Source organism: Triturus cristatus, chromosome 6 (genome assembly GCF_964204655.1).
Source record: "Triturus cristatus chromosome 6, aTriCri1.1, whole genome shotgun sequence".
In the NCBI taxonomy this organism is placed as follows: domain Eukaryota; kingdom Metazoa; phylum Chordata; class Amphibia; order Caudata; family Salamandridae; genus Triturus; species Triturus cristatus.
Genome location: NC_140589.1, coordinates 210,952,502 through 210,975,469, shown reverse-complemented (window position 1 = coordinate 210,975,469; position 22,968 = coordinate 210,952,502). Strand labels below are relative to the sequence as shown.

General features: G+C 43.1%; 1 protein-coding gene across 1 annotated transcript in view; it reads left to right on the top strand.

Moving 5' to 3' along the window:
• The window catches only part of CYP39A1 (cytochrome P450 family 39 subfamily A member 1), a 267,552-nt gene that overhangs the window by 110,443 nt on the left and 134,141 nt on the right, over positions 1–22,968 (top strand). The window contains exon 7 of the mRNA XM_085610546.1: positions 125–215. Within this exon, the coding sequence (XP_085466672.1) occupies positions 125–215 (91 nt within the window). The remainder of the gene's footprint in view (positions 1–124; positions 216–22,968) is intronic.

Below are 22,968 nucleotides of genomic sequence, written 5' to 3'. Positions count from 1 at the left end.
CTGTTGTAAAGGCAGTTTCCCATCTGCTGCATGGGAATTCCTTTTGCATGCCAACTCATGTATTACATTGTGCACAGTTTCCTTACTTAGAAAGTAATGCATTTTAATTTTGTTATATTTTTAGATCACATTTTGGTCACTCGCCTTTATAACTTCTGATCCCTCCGTTTACGGGAGAGTTATGGAGGAAATCTCATTGGCTGTTGACAAGAAAGGTAATGAATCAAAGATGATGCTCATTTTATCTGTTCATTTGCACACTTGGAAGACACTGTGATTGTGGCATAAAGAAGTGATACCATATTCTGGTGATTATCCTGGTATATGTACATGCACACTTCCAAGGTGGGGCAAGGCTCAGAACTGTGTCAATAATGTGGCTTTGTCTCTTCTCCCTACCTTCCAATCAAATTTTAAGTGGGTATACATTCCTAGTGTTCTGTCTCTGTGGTGTGTTCTCACTATGAGAAAATAGGGAAAATGCCCTTCCCCCAGAAGCATCCGAGTGAGTGGCCTGTGTACGAAGCTTTTCTCACTTTTCCATTATTACCTGAAGGCAGCTCAAGCACTTGGTCGGGGATACCGTTCAGACCCCCCTCCCCAGGAAGGCTGCAAGGGTTTTCAGCACTTCATGCAAAAGTAGACATTTTCCTGCTGCAGAGCTTTCCATCCCCCTATACGGGCAAATAGTGGGTGTTTCACAATCATTTGGCACCACCACTAGGTGGCATCTGAAGGATGTCGCCTTTCGTTGCCTTCGGAAGCAATGGTCCTGATCTCACAGTCTCTAATCCTATAAAGTCACACTATCAGCAGAATTCCTTCTGGTGTAGAGTTGTTCTCTGATAAACAGACAGAAGTGGGCTTCAGGGCTCCAGCATATCCGCAGCCTGGCAGAGGTGATGTCTGACGAGTAGGAACGTAGGAAAACACTGGTTTCTTGATGAGGCCACCGTAGGAAAGCTTCTGGTTCGTGATATCTTCATCCAAAGAAGACGAGTAAAGGTAAAAGAAGAAGTAAAATACAAAAGAGAAAGGACGCTTGGCTGGTTATAGAGAGCCACCAGCAGGATATCTGGATCACGGGAGACATACTTACAGGCTTCTTATTAGAAGAGGAAGGCCAGAGATGGGCGGGGTACATGGAACTGCTTCAGTGTTGTAGATCGGTGGTCTGTCTTTTAGTTGTATTAATCTTGGTTTCATTAATCTAGGTTTAAATAAAGGTGCTGCGGACCCCTTTGAGCATGACCCTCCTACCCAGAAATGATAGCAAGTCGTGCTGACATTGAGTGGTACCCACCTGGATTCCTATCTAGTGTCTGGCAGCTAATCTTGACCCAGAACTAGGTTCTAAGCTCTGGGTTGGCCTTCAGCGAAGTGTCCCCACTCTTCCCCAGTGCAGTGTGTTCACCCTGGGACACCTGGACAGGTGAACGATCAAATGTAACATGTCCTGTGCGGAGGAGCAGTCTGCAGGGGTGATTTAGGGTTCTTATTTTACTGTCCAGCAATCAAAGGTCAAAGGAAGGTCAGGTGGACAGCTAGAGCTTGTGCCAGAATCGGCTGACTACCAAAAAAATAAAAACACACTCCGTGTATCACTTTACAAGTTGCCAACATATAAACTCAGATTTAAAGATATTTTAGCTTTCTCAAGTCTTGTTTGTATGTAAGACATGTAGGACTATTTATGCTCTGTGGGACCATCAGGTATGAATTTCATTATCCTAATAACAATTTGTATAGCGCTAATTCATACTGTTTTTTGGCTCTTATTAATAAATGTTTATTACTGTCTACCGAAACCCCTTTTATCAACTATAGCACATTAAAATGTAGAGTGAAAAGGTAAAAAGATTCAAACGCATGTCATGCAGGTTACTTGCATTGGCTTGCGATGGTTGCCTAACTTATGAACAAAAACTTCGACAACAATAGCATTAACCCACTGAGCTACATTAAAAGATGACAAGGTATGTGACCGAAAATGCTCTACAACGAGTACATGTACCCTCTGAGCTATTTTGTTATGATTAATAACTGTGACCAGAAAGTACATAGAGGACTCTTCAGCTGGTGCATTAACCACGCGTGCTTACTATTTTATTTTATAGCACAATTTAATAAACATTTGCCAACGTCTTGAGAAATACAAGAACACATAAGCAATAAAGATAAGACACAATACCCCTCCTCTCCGTCGTCCGCCATCTCCTCCATCCACAGTCCATGACAAGCACAGAATGTTACATGGCTGTACTCGAGGCCGTACATCATAAAGTGTTCGGCCCTCTGAGACTTCGCACTCACATATTACATCATCTAGAATGTAATGGGTGATTCTGCCCGGTCAATAACAGTCCCACAGAAGCAAGCTCACGCCTCCCATATGTCTGTGTTTTCGAGGGCAACCTCTGATGATATACATTGCTTTTCCATAAATCAAGCCCTCGTCGCCAGTCAACCACATGTGTTTTCTTACCAGTATTACACCCAGACACTTCCTGGATACACATTGAGGAATACGTTTCTGACCTTCAGTATCGCTCTTTTGTGTGTGTGATCCAATCGAATCTCTTGCAGCAGCTCGTGTGCCCAGATAGTGCCATCAGCATCGTTGACAACTCCGTTATGCCTTCAGACATCACAACACAGGAAAACATTTAGGTGCTGCATGTGTGCTCCAATGTCCAGTTGTGCTGCATTTTTCAATGCCTTCAGACACGGAACGAGGTTGACAATATTGATCTTGTATTGACAGTGTGCAACAACGCACTTGTGACCTTCATTCTCCCGAAAGCCCACTCCACAGAACAAGGAGACAGACGGTTATGCATCTGCAGTTAGATACAGTATCCGCCCGAAAGACCGTCAATGAAGGTGAATTAATATTTCTTCTTCCTCTCCTCACCTCTGTTGAAAGTGTGCACACATGCCCAAATGGCTGCCTGACAGGTGTCCCAGACATAAAGAGGCCAAGCCTGCCAAGGCAGCTTTTGCCCTGGTAGAAAGGGGCGAAAGGCCCTCGGGAGGATCCTTTTTGGCCAAAGGCATAAGGCAGCTTGATACAAACGACGATTCATTGTGATGAGATCAATCAACATAGAAATCCTTTTTTTTGTCCTTGTGGCATCTTCCTCCTAATTGGGACTCTCTTAAGAAGACACTTGAGATGTTTTCTGTGTGTTATACAGTGCAGGTGACCTGTGGCTCCTGGGAGCCGTCTCCCGTTCCTCGGGCAGTTTAAACAAGCATTTGCAATGCAATAGGTCTCGCAATTGCGATATTTTGAGCTATTGGCATTTTAAATAACAATGTCTTTTATTTATTTTTTTAAGAACCGGCAGTAATAAAAGGCATTGCCATTTACAATAGCAATGGGTCAAAGTTTCTAAAATGTGAGGCCTAGTGCATTGCAAATACTTGTTATAGACAGGAAACAGTCAAATTCATACAACTCTAGGAATTAAAATTGCGTGTTCAAAAAGAGGTACGTTCTGGTAATGTATGAACAAATATATGCACTGTTAATATGTAACAAATATATGCAAGGGTGTTAGCACATTCATTAATGTTCCTTCCCATGTAAACATAAAAATAAAAAAATATGCAGTGTCTTTTTATTTTGCTCCCTCCCGCATCTCCATATTTCTGAAAAGCTGCAGAGTACACAGAAGGCTTTCCAACTCAGTGGGACAACAGGTATATACAGAAGGAGAGCGAGACAGAAAAATAGAAGGGAGAAAAGGAGAAAGGGGCAGAGAGAATTAGAAAGAGTGAGGGAGTAACAGAGAGAGAGAGCATGTTTGTTAAAGAGAGTGCGTTTCAGAGAGAGAACAGGAGTGTGTGTCAGTGAGAAAAAGCAAGAACATGAAAATTCGAGTGCATGTATCAAGGAGAGAAAGAAGAGACAGAGTATCTGTCAGAGAGAAAAAGACAGAGTGAGGACGTGTGTGTGCGTTAGAGAGAAAGTTAGGTAAGAGAGAACGTAACAAAGATACACCGAGTCCCTGTGTTTGTGTATCAGAGAGAAAAAGCGACAGAGACAAGATAGAAAGGGAGGGTAAGGGGGAGAGAGAGAGACAGAAAAAGAGAGACAGGGAGAGAAAGAGACAGAAGCAGAGGGAGAGAAAGTGAGAGAAGGAATCGTATGTGAGCAGTGGCTCAAAAAAGGTTGTAATTATTTCGGAAGCCGGGCATTACCAGGGCGGCTGCTAATGAATTTCTGCTCCAGCAGCTGCAGAGTACACAGAAGGCTTTCCAACTCAGTGGGACAACAGGTATATACAGAAGGAGAGCGAGACAGAAAAATAGAAGGGAGAAAAGGAGAAAGGGGCAGAGAGAATTAGAAAGAGTGAGGGAGTAACAGAGAGAGAGAGCATGTTTGTTAAAGAGAGTGCGTTTCAGAGAGAGAACAGGAGTGTGTGTCAGTGAGAAAAAGCAAGAACATGAAAATTTGAGTGCATGTATCAAGGAGAGAAAGAAAAGACAGAGTATGTTTCAGAGAGAAAAAGACAGAAAGTGAGAGTGAGGACGTGTGTGTGCGTTAGAGAGAAAGATAGGTAAGAGAGAACGTAACAAAGATACACCGAGTCCCTGTGTTTGTGTATCAGAGAGAAAAAGCGACAGAGACAAGATAGAAAGGGAGGGTAAGGGAGAGGGAGAGAGACAGGAAAAGAGAGACACGAAGAGAAAGGAAGAGAAAGAGACAGAAGCAGAGGGAGCGAAAGTGAGAGAAGGAATCGTATGTGAGCAGTGCCTCAAAAAGGCTTGTAATTATTTTCGGAAGCCGGACATTACCAGAGCGGCTGCTAATGAATTTCTGCTCCGGCGGCTGAAGTGAAGAGAGGTTAGAGGTAAGGGGAGTGTGGAGAGGGGAGAGCTGGGGGAGGAAGCGACAGGAGACGGGGGAGAGGGGACACCGAGCAGGAGGAAGGGAAGGCTAAGAAAGTGAGCTGGGTCAAGGAAGGGGGAGAAAAGGAGCGCTGGGAAGTGAAAAGACACGGAGTGGGGTTGATAGAGATGGGGGAAATCCCACTGTGTAGGGGTCAGAAGGCAGACAAGACACGGCATGAGGGGTGGTGGAGAAACAAGCAGCAGCTGAGATCATCATAGACGCCGTGCGCGAGCAAAAGGAACGGGAAAGCACGCACTTCGCACATAAAATAAAACGAGCGCGCGTGGCGACTGGAATTTATTTCCAAATGAAATGCGCCCTGGATTCGGAAAACGAGGGCGAGAGAGGCAGGGGAGTGAGAGTAGAGCAATATAAACAAGCGCGCGTGGCGACTTTAATTACAAACAGATGGCCCCTTTCTATAGGTTGTGGTAAATAAAATACCGGACTGAATTTCATACGGAATCTTAAAATAAAGTAAAATAGCTCAAAATAACAAGAGGCAGAATCCGTGGTATAAGAGGTTTTCTAAATGGGCTTTATTCCAGTCAAAATGGCCGACTCGAGTCGCGGCCTTCAGGTTCCGTCACCACGAGGGTTCAGGAAGTGAAGTACAATACTTTATTGACAGACATGTATTTTTATAATAAGTGCATTACAATGAAACGAATGTAGAAGGCGTAACATTTGATAAGAAAAGTGACATGACAGGTACGTAATCGAAACTAGGCGTAATAAGGAATAAAAGAAACATGATTGGTTAGGATTATCAGACATAGGTGGATCTATAAGATAATACTTGGCATAGATGCGCGCGCAGCAGTATGACGTGTGATTGACGTGCAACTAGGGGGTGAAGGGGACTTGACATTTAGCTCTACATGTGGAGACGAGAAGTCTGGGGGGTCAAGTCAACCTAATCCCAAATCATATCTACCATCCTATGTTTGGAGAACTATGTTATCCACAAGGAAGGACTCTCGGACAGAATCTATTCTATACTAACTGTGTGTGCGTGTACAAGCGTCTAAGTGTCTATATGAGATGCGAGGGGCAGAAAACCTTCCATGGCAGCAGGGCTATGAATCACTTGCAGGAGGACGGAAAGGCTGAGTCCTTTGCTTGTGAGCTAAAGGAAATGTTTACCTAAATCACTAGACAGGAATGCATCGGCTGAAGAGCAAAATAGATAATTCGAAGGTGAAATACAGCTTCTTGGCAGGCAGGCGAAAACTGGCCGAGGCAGGCACCGTTAGCTGCACAGGGAGTAGGACAAAGTTCATGGATACAGATGCGAGCTCAAGCTGAAGCTGTCAAAGACAGAGAGCAGGGAAAGGCTTTGAGGACAGAATCGGGCCTACTTGCCTGAACTGTAAAAATGGAGTAATTTAGCCATATAAAGTCGGTGGCCTTTCATACTTAGGAATCGAATATCCAGCCCATCGATGGCGGATCTGACAGAGAACATGTCGACGGTAGACACACATATGTTTGCGTCTTAGAAACTGGAACTGGAGGGAACATACATGTACTTGTAACATGCATATAGAACCGTTGGGGTCCAAGATAGGGGACATAACTTGATCAGGAAAATCCACATTTCCACATTCCCTCCTTGTCCCCTACTTGCCCTTCAAGAGATATCAATCTTCATCATTCCATCGATTTGCTCATGGAGCATCATTTCTTCTTCCTTCTTCTTCCGGCATTTTGAACGAGAACTGTGATATGGAATGCATGATGTGGCACACAGACCACAAATCGCTGGTCCACATTGCAGACATAAACAACAACTGAAGAGCATAAGAAGGCCAATACCTAGGAAGGATAGAACTCTCCATCCCCAGGCTGATATCACACTCCAAAACCACCCGGACCACGTCCAAGTGCCTGGATTCTCGTGTATCTGGCTTACAATCTTATGAAGTCGTGTTATAGCTTTATATACAGATGGCGAATTTTCTGGTATGAATATGCAGCAGCTGGATCCGATGACCCTGCAAGCTCCGCCCCTATCGGCCAGGATGACGTCAAGGACAAGACGATTCTGGAGAACAACAATTCTCATCACTGATTGTTCCTCTGTCAGATTGCCTAGGGCGGCTATAGTCTCGTTTACTACAGCTTCAAGAGTCTTGGTTAGTCTACGTATCAGCTTACTATTTGATATTGTACCTATATAGGGAAAGATACCTTTATTGAAATCTACATACTTGTCCCATGCCGTCTCAGTATAATCGACAACTGGGAGATCTCTACGCTCTCTTTTATGTACTAAATGAACATTTCGATAATAATCAGGGGGAGCTAGGAAAACAGGTGGCAAAAGGAATGCTATGTAACAGGTACCATCCCAATCTAGAGGCAGACGCATATATGCCGTCTGACCACATATAAAGTAAGAATGGCGAGAAGCTCTAAATGAAGATTTACCTTGATCGCTATATTCTACTGTAGTAACGCATTGGCTATGGCCCATATGTATGGAACCAACTTTTCTTACACATAAATCACCCTTAACTGGAAATACTGACATAGTAGGCAGAATTAGTTCAACTTCGGATTTGACATTCAAAATCATAAGATTAGGCGTAAAATTACCTAATTTATACACTTCATTTTCTAAATCAGTTCCTGTTCTACTGGGGTGACCCTCCTTATTGGGGTGACAGACTTTAAATAAAACTAGATTCAGATTTCCCCATATCCAGTGTTGTTGATAAACTGCTGTGTCTGGGTCTATGGAATTTAATAAACTAAACCATGCTCCACAGGAGCCATTGTGTGTGAACGGATGTGGAAAGAAAGGCAGAACTCCTTTGGTATTCTGATAGGGAGGGAGTCGGCCACACACCCAACAATTGGTGGCATTACTAGTCTGATGGGAATGATGTAACATACTAATGAATGTGTTATTACGCAGCGCAAGTCTATAGGACAACTCATGTGGGGGTAGGTCACTAAAAGAATGTTCATCAGTTATATTGAAAGCACGTTTAGAAACAGGATAATACATATGCAACAATATACTTGCAGTAACTATTAAAAAACTCAAGGAAAACAAAATTAATAAAGTCACAATACAGTGGTTACGCAGTAATTTACAATAAGCATGTCGTTTCATTATGATTCTGGACTCTACATCATTCAGACCTAAGGGATACATGTCGGGACAGATTCAACCGCTTCACCTTGGAGAGGACTTAAACAATCAAATCGTCCGACAGCTTGGATCTGGACCTGAGTTTCTGCTTATAGAGTTCGGTGCTACTGGCCTCAGCCAAAGGTAGCTTTGAGTCAATGGGGGAAGACACACGGGAAGTACTGTTTGTGTCAGGAGGAAGTCCATGAAATTTCTTGATATGGCTGGAATGCACCCAGCCTTTTTTCCCTTCGATCTTCACAGCTGTTCTGGTCGTCAGCAGGACCAACTTAGGAAGCCTCCACCTTGGCTCCAGTTGGGTTTTCCGATCAAAATTCCTGACGAGAACATAATCACCGGGAATTACGTCATGAGGTTTCACCTCGGTGTTGTCGGGAAAAGCTGCGACTACCTGTGAACGACAAGATTGTAGTGCAGACATCAAGGAAGCCAGGTAATCTGTCAGCATATTACAGTCAACATCAGTTATTTTACGGGGTATAGGCGTCCCCCACATATTCGGTGGTCTACCAAAGATCACCTCATAAGGGGATAGCCCTGTTCGAGAGTGTGCTACCATTCTCATGTAGAATAGCGCAACTGGTAAGGCTACTATCCAGTCCACACCTTTTTCCTGACATATTTTAGACAATCTGATTTTTAAAAGTTGATTATGTCGTTCCACGAGACCTGCTGCCTCGGGGTGTCGGACACAGTGGAATTTCCACTGATATCCCAACAAAAGTGAGACATGTTTCATTAATTCGGATGAGAAAGGCTGGCCGTTATCTGAATATACAACACGTGGTAAACCGTACCGTGGGAAGAATTCTCGAACTAGCTGCTTGGCAGTAGTCGGGGCAGTGTAATCTGATACGGGATACGCCTCTGTCCAACGGGAGAGAGCGCAAACAACTACGAGAACATATTTGAATCCTCGACAACGTTCCATCTGAATATAATCCATCTGGAGGACTTCAAAAGGATGGTCAGGAGGCTGAAATCCACCCTGCTCTACGGGAACACTCTTTCCTGGATTAAACTGACAACATATCATACAGGTACGAACTTTTTGTTTAGCTGCTGCTCGTAAATGTTTGTTGAACCAAATGTGCTGAATGCTGTCTAGCATAGCCTTCTCTCCTAAATGTGCTGGACTGTGAACTGTAGCTATAATGGCTTGAACCATGGAATCAGGGAGAAACCATACAGATTTCTCCTTCGTCATCCACCCTTGATCTGTCTGGATCCCTCCTAGTTCAGTCCACTTCTTTATTTCTTCTGCTGTGGCATGTGTCTGTATGTCAATTACGTCAAGTGCGGGATCCTTAATTGTCATACACTGTGTTGGTGTCTGAACTATTGGCTTTGTCATGTCTAATGTGCGATTCTGAGCAGTCTGTTTAGCTGTTCTGTCAGCTAAATCATTGCCTTGAGAAATGGTATCAGTAACCTTCGTGTGTGCTTTACATTTCATAATCGATATAGCAGTGGGTAGATGTATTGCGTCTAACAAAGCATGAATGAGGGGTCCGTGCTGAATGTGGGCACCATGGGAGGTTAAATAACCTCTCTCTCGCCACAGCACGCCGAAGTCGTGTACAACTCCGAATGCATAACGTGAGTCAGTGTATACATTAACTTTCTTATTTGTGGCTTGAATACAGGCTTGTGTTAGAGCAATAAGTTCTGCTGCTTGGGCTGACAAAGTATCTATACAATTTGTCTCAATAACTTCAGTGTCTGTTGTGACTGCATACGCGGCCACTAAATCTCCTGTACTTGTTCTCATGCACGATCCGTCTACATACAACGTCAGGTCTGGATCTAACAATGGAACGTCTGTCAAGTCTTGTCTAGGTTTCGTCTTTATTTCAATGATTTCAACACAATCATGAGCTAGTGGGTCTGTTCCAATTATAGGTAATAGTGTAGCAGGATTCAATGTATTACACCGTCGGATCTCTATGTGTGGTTGAAACAATGTCAGTTCATAACCGGTAAGTCTTGCTATGGTCAAGTGTTGTGTTTGTGTTCGGTTCACAAGAACCTCTACTGCATGTGGTACTTGTACTGTCAATGGGTGTCCTAATACTATGGCATCGCTTTGTCTGATTGCTAAAGCTGTCGCTGCCACTGATTTCAGGCATGCAGGCAAAGCCTGAGCTACGGGATCTAATGTACTGGAAAAATAAGCACATGGCTTGCGTGATCCTGCTTGATCCTGAGTGAGTACTGACAAGGCAGTACCTTCGCGTTCTGTAACAAAGAGTGTAAAATTTTTGCTATAACATGGTGTTGCTAAAACAGGTGCTTGACATAAAGCTTTCTTTAAACTTTCAAAAGCTTGTGTATGTTCCTGAGTCCAAGGGAGAACAGTCGATGTGGCTGCCTCCTGTGTGGTTAACTGAATGAGTGGTTTTGCTAGAAATGCGTACTGAGGGATCCACTGCCTACAATATGAAGTGAGGCCTATGAAAGCCCGCACCTCCTTTTGTGTCTGGGGTATTGACATGTTAGCAATTAACTGGATGCGATCTGGTGTAAGCTGCCTTCCCTCCTTGGACAGCGAGTGACCAAGATAAATAACTCGCTGGACACAGAATTGCAGCTTAGAAGGGGACACCTTGTGCCCTTTGTCGGCTAGGAAATGTAAAACTGTCAGAGAAGCTTTTTCACATTCTGGCTCGCTTCTCGCGGTGATCAGCAGATCATCGACATATTGAAGCAGTGCAGTATTGACTGGCATGTGGATACTGTCAAGTTCTCGTTTCAGTGCTTGGCTGTAGATGCTGGGGCTTTCTGTGAATCCTTGGGGAGCGCGTGAGAATTTAAAGCTGCGCCCATTTAAACTGAATCCGAACAAGTATTGGCTTTCCGGATCTATTGGGACACTGAAAAAGGCATTCTTGAGATCGATTACAGTAAAGAATGTTGCTTCGGAATCAATTGCTGTCAATAATGATGATATATCAGGGACCACAGGAAATTGTGGTACAATACACTTGTTTAGTTCACGCAAATCAATAACCAATCGGTACACTGGTGGGGCAGTAGGATCAGTTCGTTTAAGAATCGGAATTATCGGTGAATTACATACATTGGAGTCTGTTTCTACAACTACTCCCTGGGCAATCAGCTCATCAATGATTTTCAGCAAAGCCACTACAGCATCATGCGGTAACTTGTATTGTCGCATTCGTGGTAGTACCACTCCTGCTTTCAATGTGACTCGATAGGGTGTAATGTTCATGCAGCCAACATCCGTAGGGCCTTGTGCCCATAGATGTACTGGTAAAGTCTGTAGTCGGGGATCCATGTCTCTAGACACATAGTGACCTTTAAAATCACGCAAAAACAACCTTACTCCTTCCGGAGAACAACATATTATGGCTCCTAGTGCTTTCAGAGTTTTAATTCCTAACAGATTTTCTGGGCATGATTTAGTAAGCAATAAATCTGTAGTTCGTGTCAAAGGTCCTATCGTAAGTGGTAGAGGCTGTGATACTTCATTAACAATAGGTTTTCCCGAAAAACCAAGGGAAACATTTTGAGAGCCTGAGAGGGGTGCCCCTGGAACTTCACTCCGTTTTATGGTTGTTCGACTTGCCCCTGTATCGAGTAAGAATTTTCTATCTTGACCTAATAATTCACTATGTACATAAGGTCCTTCTTGATCTACAGGAATCTCGATAAGCGGTAAGTCAACTTCCCTCTCTAGGCTGGTTCATGCGTAACGCTGATATTCAGGGTATTCATACTGTGCAGTCTGATACATTTGTCGTGTTGTGGTTTGTGTGGCAGTAGCAGGCAACGGTGGTGCAGCTGGCACAAACTGTATGGGTTGCTGTGAGGCTGGCATGGACTGTTGCTGAACTGGCATGGACTGTCCATGCTGCATAGCTCCTTGTTCATTCTGATCTTGTCTAACTAATCGTGGTCTCTCCTTTGCAATACCTGTAACTATATTACGTTTTAGGACAGGACAATCGTGTACATAATGGCCTAGTTGTTTACAGTAATTGCAGGTTCCTTTTACAGGAACTGCGGAATCACCAGAATGTGTCACACCCTTTTTGTGACCATCTGCTGGTACTGTCTGAGAAACTAGCATTTTCATTTTTGTATCCTTCATGCGTCTATGCTCGTGTTCTTGTTCATCCCTAATTCTATTGTGATGATACTGTAACATTTGTAGCATTTGCGACGGAGTGTTACTTTGCCAGGTACTCTCGAATTTCAATATTCTATTCTTTACTGGAGGCAATGCATTTTCCACTAATTTTGTCACAAATAAATGTGGATATGAGTCACTACTTGCTTTTATACCACTATTTATACCAAAACATTTTTCAAATCGGGCATAATAATCGCTTGTGTCTTCATCTTGCTTTTGTTTGCAGGCTGTGATTGCACCCCAATCTTCCTTTTTTGTAGTTAATAAACGTGGCAGTACCTGTACTAGTAAACCTGGTAACAGTTTAACTTTATCCCCGAGCCCTGAACCTGCAGTTCGGCCCCTTTCTTCCTCTGCTAATGCTGTCCAGTCTATCTTTTGGTCTCCCACTTCCCACTCTTTTTCTTTCAGTTTTTCATAAATGCCAGCAGGCAAAAGCACCTTTAATATCGTCATAATATCAGGAAAGGTGTACTCTCCCATCAGTAACATGTCTTTAATTTCTCGGTGGAAACCCGCTGGGTCTTTGTCATGACTAGGTACTACTTTCTTCATTTCTAATAATTCCATTTTTGATATGGGTGTGTAAACAAATACACGGTGAAACTCATTGTCTTCGCCTTTTATTGGGTGCACTTCTCGTAAAGGATTTTGTCTATCCATATAGTACGGCGCTCTTTCTCTGCGGGGCAGCGAGAGAGAATCCGGACTTACACAAAGGACATACTGCTTACGTGACACTAATATCTCTTTAATTAGCTTGTTACTAGAACCTCTCCATCTGTTTGTGAGTAGTTCCGTTAATATATCAGGTAAAGGACCAGGGTCAGCATGTTGGCTCTTATATAATATGAGGAGTTGCTGAATCATATAGATTCCAGCTAAACGTTGTTCATCTGTACTGAGATTAAAAAATGTGTGTGCTACGGTCTCATCACCGTATTTTTCAGGACTGTCAATCCAGTGAACGGCTGATCTGGCTAATTCTTGCTCATCCATGGAATCGAGGAGGTGGTAACCCCTTCGTTCTCGTAGTATTTTATCTGCGGCTTGAAACAAATGTTCAGGAGATTTCAGATTTATTACAGGCGTCGGATACGTTCTGCTATTATTTGGGCATACAGAATGTATTGGATCAGGAAAACATCTAGCATTATCACAGGATCTTCCTCTGCCTACATAGGCTATGGTCTCTGACTGTCTTGCGGAGTTCCCTGATTCGGACACTTCATCTTGCTCAAACTCGTCTGTTCCCAATCTTTCTTCATGAATACGCTCTATTTCTTTACGGATTTTTCGGCACATGGCTATTATACAATTTTGTTTATCGTGTCTCCCTTCTGATATATTCTGACTCCATCTTGTAAGAATAAGCATTGCATTCGGGTCTACCCCCGGACGATCTTGATTTCTGATTACACAGTTTATGAGGAAACGTAACAGTTCCCCCTGTATTTCTACTTTCTGGAATTCCATAGCTCTGTTAATACATCCTGGATCTCGTCCTGTTTGAACAAAATGATATATGTTATCTAGATGCGTAGTCATTCCTGGTAACCTTGCTAAATACTCTGCGGCTCGTCTGATACGTAATGATGCCAGGACCATTTCGTCCTCTTTACCGACCACGGGGTCATATCTACAATTAACAAGGAGTTCCTTAAGCGTACGTTCACTTACGAATTTTGGTGTACGTGAATGTGCTGACTCTTGAAAGACAAGTTTATTTATTCTAGGTGGTGTAAAAGTACTGCTAGCACCTCCCGTGGCCCTATCTGGGGCGTCGGGTGTGAATGGGTTCGTTGAACGTGACACAGCAACTATGGGTGTCGATACCTCTGTAGAGTCGACTGCGGAGACAGATGCGGAAACAGATGTGCTTGCCGAAGCTTGTGTCGGAACTTGCTGTTGCACGGGGACAGATACCTGATCCTGACGTTGAACCCCTCCGCCAGACGGTCTATGTGGTGCGGCGTTAGCATACTCGGGAGCTGCGTCGTCTAGATATGAGGAAAGAAAGACATCTTCTGCGGTTCTGGGATGCCCTTTTGGATGTACCTTAATTGGAAATAATGGGGGTGGCAAGTCTTTTGGTATCTCTGGAGCAGCCTTAGGTAATCCTTCGGCTAGTAGGGGATACATACCATTCATAAGAGCATTTCTTTGTCTATTTACTTGTTCTGATTTCACTCGGATACCTTCCTCAATTAATAGATTTTCTTGAACTTTATTTGAACTTTCTTTACTCCTCTCTTCTTGTCTACGTGCTTTTTCTGTTCGTCTATGAGATTCTTTACGCCATAACTCAACAGCGTCTTTCTGTGACTGTCTGACCTTTCTTTTCCATAACTCTTCCTCCACTTTCATGATGCACTCTGCATCCCAGGTTCCCGCTATGGGCCACCTTTGACTTTCCGGTAATCCCTTGGTATAATCTACCCATAGATCAAGAAACAATATGGCATCTAAGCCATGCTTATGGTACATAAAATGCCCTGGAGTGTCCCTAGGAGGGATAGGAACTGCTTCTTCAAGCACCCCTTTTCTGGTAGTAATCTGTCTTAACTTCGAGAAGAGCGGCATATTGACAACTGATCTGATACTTACTCTTGAACTCACTTAATACGAAAAAAACACAATAATGAACAGTGAACAATGAACAATCATTCATACCACAATATGCAAGACATTTCTGAATACTTTAAACATTAAACATTAAACATTTTAACAATGACCGACAATGATGACAGTCTGCCTAACTAATCACCACGCTGAATTTTTGACAATAACTGAATACTTCGGAATACTTGATATACTGCTAAACAGTACATATACACTGCTAAACAGTGCAGACCGGATTTGTGTACCCAAATCCGTCTTGACCGGCACAACCTATGTGCGCGTCAACACGCCTCCCCGGCGATGGTACTCACCGAGTAGCTCCTTGAAACGGAAGGCCTCAGAGAATGGACAGGACTCGATGACTGCGGACAGCGGACCCTCTGGACATCGGGATTTCGGAAAACCTGGTGGGCCTCTGTATACCTCGGATCTTGCTCTCTCAGCTAGGCTCTGGTCGGGATACTTCGCACTTCTCACCGCCTCGTCTGGGTTGATCGCAGCCTCAGTCGCCCCCGCTTGACCGGAGGGAGCTTACAGGAAATCCTGCTGGTACGCGTTTATGGTCCGTCCAGCTGTGGCAGGAGACCGGGCCTGCAACGCACCGCCGGCGCGTGAGATGAGAAAGTGTCCCTGTTCGGGCGCCATTATGTGGTAAATAAAATACCGGACTGAATTTCATACGGAATCTTAAAATAAAGTAAAATAGCTCAAAATAACAAGAGGCAGAATCCGTGGTATAAGAGGTTTTCTAAATGGGCTTTATTCCAGTCAAAATGGCCGACTCGAGTCGCGGCCTTCAGGTTCCGTCACCACGAGGGTTCAGGAAGTGAAGTACAATACTTTATTGACAGACATGTATTTTTATAATAAGTGCATTACAATGAAACGAATGTAGAAGGCGTAACATTTGATAAGAAAAGTGACATGACAGGTACGTAATCGAAACTAGGCGTAATAAGGAATAAAAGAAACATGATTGGTTAGGATTATCAGACATAGGTGGATCTATAAGATAATACTTGGCATAGATGCGCGCGCAGCAGTATGACGTGTGATTGACGTGCAACTAGGGGGTGAAGGGGACTTGACATTTAGCTCTACATGTGGAGACGAGAAGTCTGGGGGGTCAAGTCAACCTAATCCCAAATCATATCTACCATCCTATGTTTGGAGAACTATGTTATCCACAAGGAAGGACTCTCGGACAGAATCTATTCTATACTAACTGTGTGTGCGTGTACAAGCGTCTAAGTGTCTATATGAGATGCGAGGGGCAGAAAACCTTCCATGGCAGCAGGGCTATGAATCACTTGCAGGAGGACGGAAAGGCTGAGTCCTTTGCTTGTGAGCTAAAGGAAATGTTTACCTAAATCACTAGACAGGAATGCATCGGCTGAAGAGCAAAATAGATAATTCGAAGGTGAAATACAGCTTCTTGGCAGGCAGGCGAAAACTGGCCGAGGCAGGCACCGTTAGCTGCACAGGGAGTAGGACAAAGTTCATGGATACAGATGCGAGCTCAAGCTGAAGCTGTCAAAGACAGAGAGCAGGGAAAGGCTTTGAGGACAGAATCGGGCCTACTTGCCTGAACTGTAAAAATGGAGTAATTTAGCCATATAAAGTCGGTGGCCTTTCATACTTAGGAATCGAATATCCAGCCCATCGATGGCGGATCTGACAGAGAACATGTCGACGGTAGACACACATATGTTTGCGTCTTAGAAACTGGAACTGGAGGGAACATACATGTACTTGTAACATGCATATAGAACCGTTGGGGTCCAAGATAGGGGACATAACTTGATCAGGAAAATCCACATTTCCACAAGGTCACTCCTAGAGCAGCGAATCGAGCAGAGCATCAAAGGGCTGGGTGAGAAGGGAGGGGGAATGGAAGGAGCAGAGGAGCAGAGCAGCTAAAGTGAAAGAAAGCTAGAAGGGAGGGGGGAGTGGGAGCAGCTGTGCACGTGCATGTGATCGTGCACTCAAGGTTTAGGCCAGCCAAAACTGTGGGTAGCACTTTGAAAATCCCACATATAAAATGTCTCTTCGAGCCTTTGGCTCGCGAGACCTAAAAACTAGTGAGTGTTTCTCTGCATTCAGTCCTTGTCAGCTTCTCAGGCAAAAGATAGCGTAAGGAGGGTTAAAGGACATGGTCTGCAGCTTGCTGATGCGACAGGTAGAAGTGATAGCAGTGAGAAACACAGTTTTCAAGGTCAAGAACCTCAGAGTACTGCTGTGAAGGGGAAACCGCCATCACATCGCATGCGTTACAACGCATGCAATTACAACGCGGTCATTGCAACAACCGCATTGTTACATCGCAGTACCATTACAACGCAAGTCGTTACATCGACTTGCTGTAGGGTGCGCTCTAACCTACGAAATAGTATAATTTACTATTCCAACACCTTCCCTAGTGTTGCGCACACTAGAGTTGGAATAGTAAATTATACTATTTCTAAGTCCAGCGCGCCCCTACAGCGAGTCGATGTAACGACTTGTGTTGTAATGGTACTGCGATGTAACAACGCGGTCGTTGTTACGATCACGTTGTAATCGCATGCATTGTAAACGCATGCGATGTAAAAGCCTATATTCCTGTGAAGAGGCCCACCAACTGATAAGGAGTATTTGCTTGTAGTGACCATGCTAATGCTGATTCAGAGGTGCAGGGGGCGCTGCAGCAGGGGCAGGGTGACACTATGGTCTTACAGACAGAGGTGGCGGAAGTACCCCAAGGCTTGACCTCTGTGCTCTTGGAGCTCCTAAAAAAGATGAAAGCCATAAAAGCCATGCAGGTAAAGATGGCGGATGAATTGAGAGAGCGGCTAGACTCAATCTGCATACAGCTGAGGGGTCTTTGTTCTCGGTTTAATGAGATGCAACAGAGTATCTGACTGTGAGGATAAGATACATCATTTTGGAAAAGATTAATTAACATCTGGAGAAGGAGGTAGCCTGGCTGAGAGAAAAACAGGAGCAGATGAAGAACTATGCAAGGAGATCCAACCTTCGGATTACGAGCATTTCAGAATACATGGAAAATACTAAAGGATGCATAAAAGTGTTAGAAAAGCTGAAACAGTCCTGTGTAATCTAAGGATTTGAGCATGATTTACCAATCACACGGGCTCACTGTATTCCGGCTCATAATGGTGGTCAGGCCAAACACCCCCGCAATATGTTAGTAAACTTTGCTGATTTCATAATTAAACAAAGGATTTTGACTAAGGCAATAAAGGAAAAGGCCTTTAAGTCTGCGGCAAATTTCTATTTGTTTTCGGACATGATAGTTAAATCTGCCTGGAGGTGCACGGAATTTAATTCTTTGATTTCGAAATTTCTGGGAATAGCTATTGGAAGTGTTTTTGGGTGATGCACGTGAGCACTTTAGTGAAGGTACAAGAGTGCTCTGTAAGGTTGTAGGCAGTCTAGGTTGCACTTTAGAGAAAGGATGCACTTTAAACTTAGGCATTTTGCAGGCACTTTCTATACGTTTGCACTTCTGTGTATTTGGCACTTTAAGCACTCTAGGCACTTTATGCACTTTTTTGCACTTTTGATGAATCATGTTTAGCGCCAGGGAACAGAAGCTTGTGTGATGTCTAAGAGCACTCTGAAGGTGGTCTATTTTAATGTTAATGGGCTTAACAATAAAAATAAATTGCGTGCTACAGAAGCCTGGGTGGAAGATGAGAGTCTCTTGGTAGTTTTACTGCAGGAAACTCGTATACCAGCTGGAAAGCTTTTAGAGTTTTCCATGTTTAAAAACTGGGTCGGCTATAGAGGTTTGTCATCTGCCCATACACCGGGGTACTGCTGCTTTTCTGGCTACGAGACTTGGTGCTGGAGTGCTCAACCCCGCCAGTGAAATATATGGTTACTGGTGTTGGATTAATTGCGTCATATTCTCTAGCTGGTTCACCTTTGTGCGCTTGTATGCCCCAGTGGAGGACAATGCTGGGCCTTACGAGGAGCTGTTTCAATCTTTATTGTAAATCCCAGGGGAAGTTATCATTGGTGGGAATTTTAAACTTTTGCAGAACCCTCAAATAGATTTCTCAGTAAAATGTAAACAAGCATTTGCAATGCAATAGATCACGCATTATTAAAGTTTGAGCTATTGGTGTTGCATTATTTAGCAATGCCAATAGCTCAAACTTTAATAATGCGAGGCCTATTGTATGAAGCAGGGTTTTGTGAATTGAGTGTATTGTTTGTGCGTTTTCCCAGGAGCCTCTATTGATTTTTAGTAATAGCAAATATTATTGTATTTGTTGTTACATATTTTTTGGGTTATTGTTTTGTTGTTTCAAACTGGGCTCCTAGCATTGTTTTTCTATAATGTGTAATATAAACTGAACTAGCATGGAATTTGGCATGACAATTAGGGGACTGAAAACGTGACTTATTTTAAAACATCTATAGTCCAAAGTGTATTCCAATACAAATTAGTGAATAATTGGCTGGTATTTTTAAAACTACGATTAACGTCTGTGTCCACGTGAAAGTGGGAAAGAAAGGCTTCAAGAATAACGAGAAAACATTATTGTAATTCGACTACGATGATGGATAGATTGGGTTCTTGGAAAGACTTTCAGTGCTCTAATATCCGTTAAGTAAGACAATACATACCTCTATATAACTAAGAAACGCCACGCAATATGTCATTAACACCACCACATAGAACTGGCAGAAATGGCAGAATTACTGCAAGATGCAGGGAACAAGAGGTGCAATGAGTACTATTGATTTTGTATTTGTGTCTAGTAACTTTCTTCATTATGTTAATAGGCTTGAGGTAATCGCAAGTGCCGTAAGCGATCATAATCCTTTAATGCTATCCTTGAGTGCCCCTGCTAGTAGAAAACATTTGGTTTGGGAGCAACCCATAACATATAATAAAAATCAGGGAGTTACCATGAAGTGGGGGAAAATAAATGCTGAAGGCCTTGAGGTAGAGATTCTGAATGTTTGTAAAATTGAGATCGAATCATGCCTGTCTCTGACGTCTGATCCAGACAAGGTCATTGGGAGTTTTGAAAAATTATGTGGGCACGTGGCTGAGCACCTTAGAAAACCAGTGGGGAAAAAGAATTTAAGGTGTTTTAAATGGTTTGACTCCGCATGCTCTGCCTCACATAAATCCTTAAAAGCTGCCCTTACACAAAAACCAAGAAATAAGGAACTGATAAGATCGACCAGAAGAGGCCATCACAAAGAGGAAGCAGGAATTGAAAAATCGAGCCTGGGACGATCTAGAGAAGGCCTCTGAGCTAAAAGATAGTAGGCTCTTCTGGGAAGTAGTAAATCGTCCCTTGTTTAAAAATGACACCAAAGAAAGTATACTGACGCAGATTACTGGTGAATCTTGGGAAGTTCACTTTGGTAAAATCTTAAATCCCAAAGCATTATTACTTTCGGATTTGTTGGATGATGTAGGGGATTTGGTGGTACCATCTTCAGCTTTGCTTCTTAGCTCTTCACTTACACTGGAAGAGGTTGAAGTAGCTTTGAGGAAGGGCATATCATTAAAAGCCCCGGGCCCTGATGCCGTCCCTTTAGACTTTTTTAAACATAATATTGAAGCTTGGGCACCTTTATTACTGAATGTTTTTAGGGCTGTTGTTCTTGGTCGCATCCCTGTATCGTGGAAGGTGGCAGTGGTGGTGCCGATTTTCAAGAAGGGCGATAGGTGTGATCCCCGATGCTATCGCCCTATATCCTTGATCGATGCATCATGTAAACTATTGGGGAGGGTTATTTTGGCCAGATTAGAAACATGGGCTGACTCTGTTGGTCTAATTGTGAACTCCCAGTATGGATTCAGAAGTGGGAAGGGGACAGTTGAGCAGTGCCTGAATTTGGCGCTAATTATTGGCAAGTACATGAAGGCAAGGAGTTCTGCAATTTACCTTGCCTTCATGGACTTGTCAAGCGCCTTTGACACTGTTTGTAGAAGCAGGCTGTGGCAGATGATGGACGATATGGGCTTCGAAGAACCCCTGGTGACACTTCTCCGCAGACTACACGCAGCAACGTCCGTGGCTATAAGATTTGGACCTGGGGGGGAAACAACTAAACCTATTCCCTCAACTGAGGGGGTGCGTCAAGGTTGCATTTTGGCGCCTTTCTTGTTCCTAGTATACACAAATGGACTAGAAAAGTACTTGTTGGACCACTGTTGTGATTTTCCTAAGGTAAACGGTAGGAGTATTCCTATACTCTCATATGCAGACGATACTGTTTTAATGACCCTCACTGGAAACAGTTTGCAGTTGTGCCTAGATGCCTTTAACACCTTCATGCTGGATCTTGACCTGAAGGTAAATTTTGGAAAATCTTTTGCAATGGTCTGTGGTCCTAAAGGAACAAAACCTAGAAAATTTGTGGTGAATCACTCTACTATTGAAAGGGTGGAGAATTTTAATTACCTTGGAAATCTTTTCAATAGCAAACTAAGTTGGGCTCCTTTAATGAAGGCTCGAGCCCAGAGTGCTACCCGCTCCATAGAAGGTCTTTTTCGCTTCTGTGGTAAGTTGGGTCAAAAACCTGTTGCGCACCTTAAAACTCTTTATATATCTAAATGTTTATCTGTGGCTACCTACGGGGCAGGAGTATGGGGGACCGAAAACCCCTCAGTGGTACAAGTGATGGAAAATAAATTCCTAAAACGGGTATTACTGATTCCATCGGGTTCATCGAATAGCTTCTGTCATAATGAAATGGGAATGACCAAAGTGACTGACATCATTCGTCTGTCACCCCTATTATTATGGGGCAAAATATGGTTATCTGACGATTTGCAGCTCTCGAGAGAAATTCTCTCAGACTGCTTGAGCCTGGATAATGCAAACAAGATCCCCTGGTTGTCATACGTCAGGGACATGTTGAATAAGATAGGTTTGGGTCATGTTTATGAAAATCCTGCAAACATCCAGGGAAACATAAAAACCCAAATTAAGTCAAATTACTGGAAGTTTTTAGGCTCACGGTGTCTGGGAGGCCTTATTGGCTATGTACCTAAGTTACAGCATCAATTTTATTTAACTTTTACAACTAATGTCCAATGGCGGTTTTATCTCACGAGGTTTAGGCTAAATACCCTCCATTTTCTTTTCGCCTTTCCTAAACAAGGGGGTTGGTGTGAGCAGCTACCCCCTTGTCCCTGTAATGACAGAGTTAGCCAAAGTACTATACATGTTGTCCTGTTTTGCTCCTTATATCAAGATCCTAGGATTAGATTTATTAAACCTGTCCTGAAGGGGCGGCAACCATGCACTTATAAAGAAGGCTATGATTATTTGCTGTCATTATCTTCTGTTGATACTTGCTGTGCCATGTTAAATTTTATAAGAGTTTCACTTCAGATTAGGAAACGCTATGGATAAATTAGCTGTAGAACTGTGCTTTGCCATTGGATTTGTATTTATGCTGTATGATGGATTTTTTTGAATTGTAATTTTTATTTTATGGATGGATCACCTTATTTGTGTATTATGTTTTTTAACTTTGTGCTTTTATGATTCATTGTATGAATCGAATAAAGATTTTTGAACCGAACCGTGACTTATTTTAAAACATCTATAGTCCAAAGTGTATTCCAATACAAATTAGTGGATAATTGGCTGGTATTTTTAAAACTACGATTAACGTCTGTGTCCACGTGAAAGTGGGAAAGAAAGGCTTCAAGAATAACGAGAAAACATTATTGTAATTCGACTACGATGATGGATAGATTGGGTTCTTGGAAAGACTTTCAGTGCTCTAATATCCGTTAAGTAAGACAATACATACCTCTATATAACTAAGAAACGCCACGCAATATGTCATTAACACCACCACATAGAACTGGCAGAAATGGCAGAATTACTGCAAGATGCATCACACTGAATGAAACTTCACGGTTTAACGTTAACTGTTATGCTTGCCTGAATCACTTATACGGGGATTCCACATAGTAGCATGCTACCCGCATACAGAGTGTTTGGGCACATCGTGCGGGGGTAAGGCGTTATATACACAACCACCCAACCAATTACCTGGGTAATAAAAGTGTTTTACTGAGCAATAGTACAAAGTGCCATAACTTTACCAGACCCACTGTCACCCGAGGAATTAAGG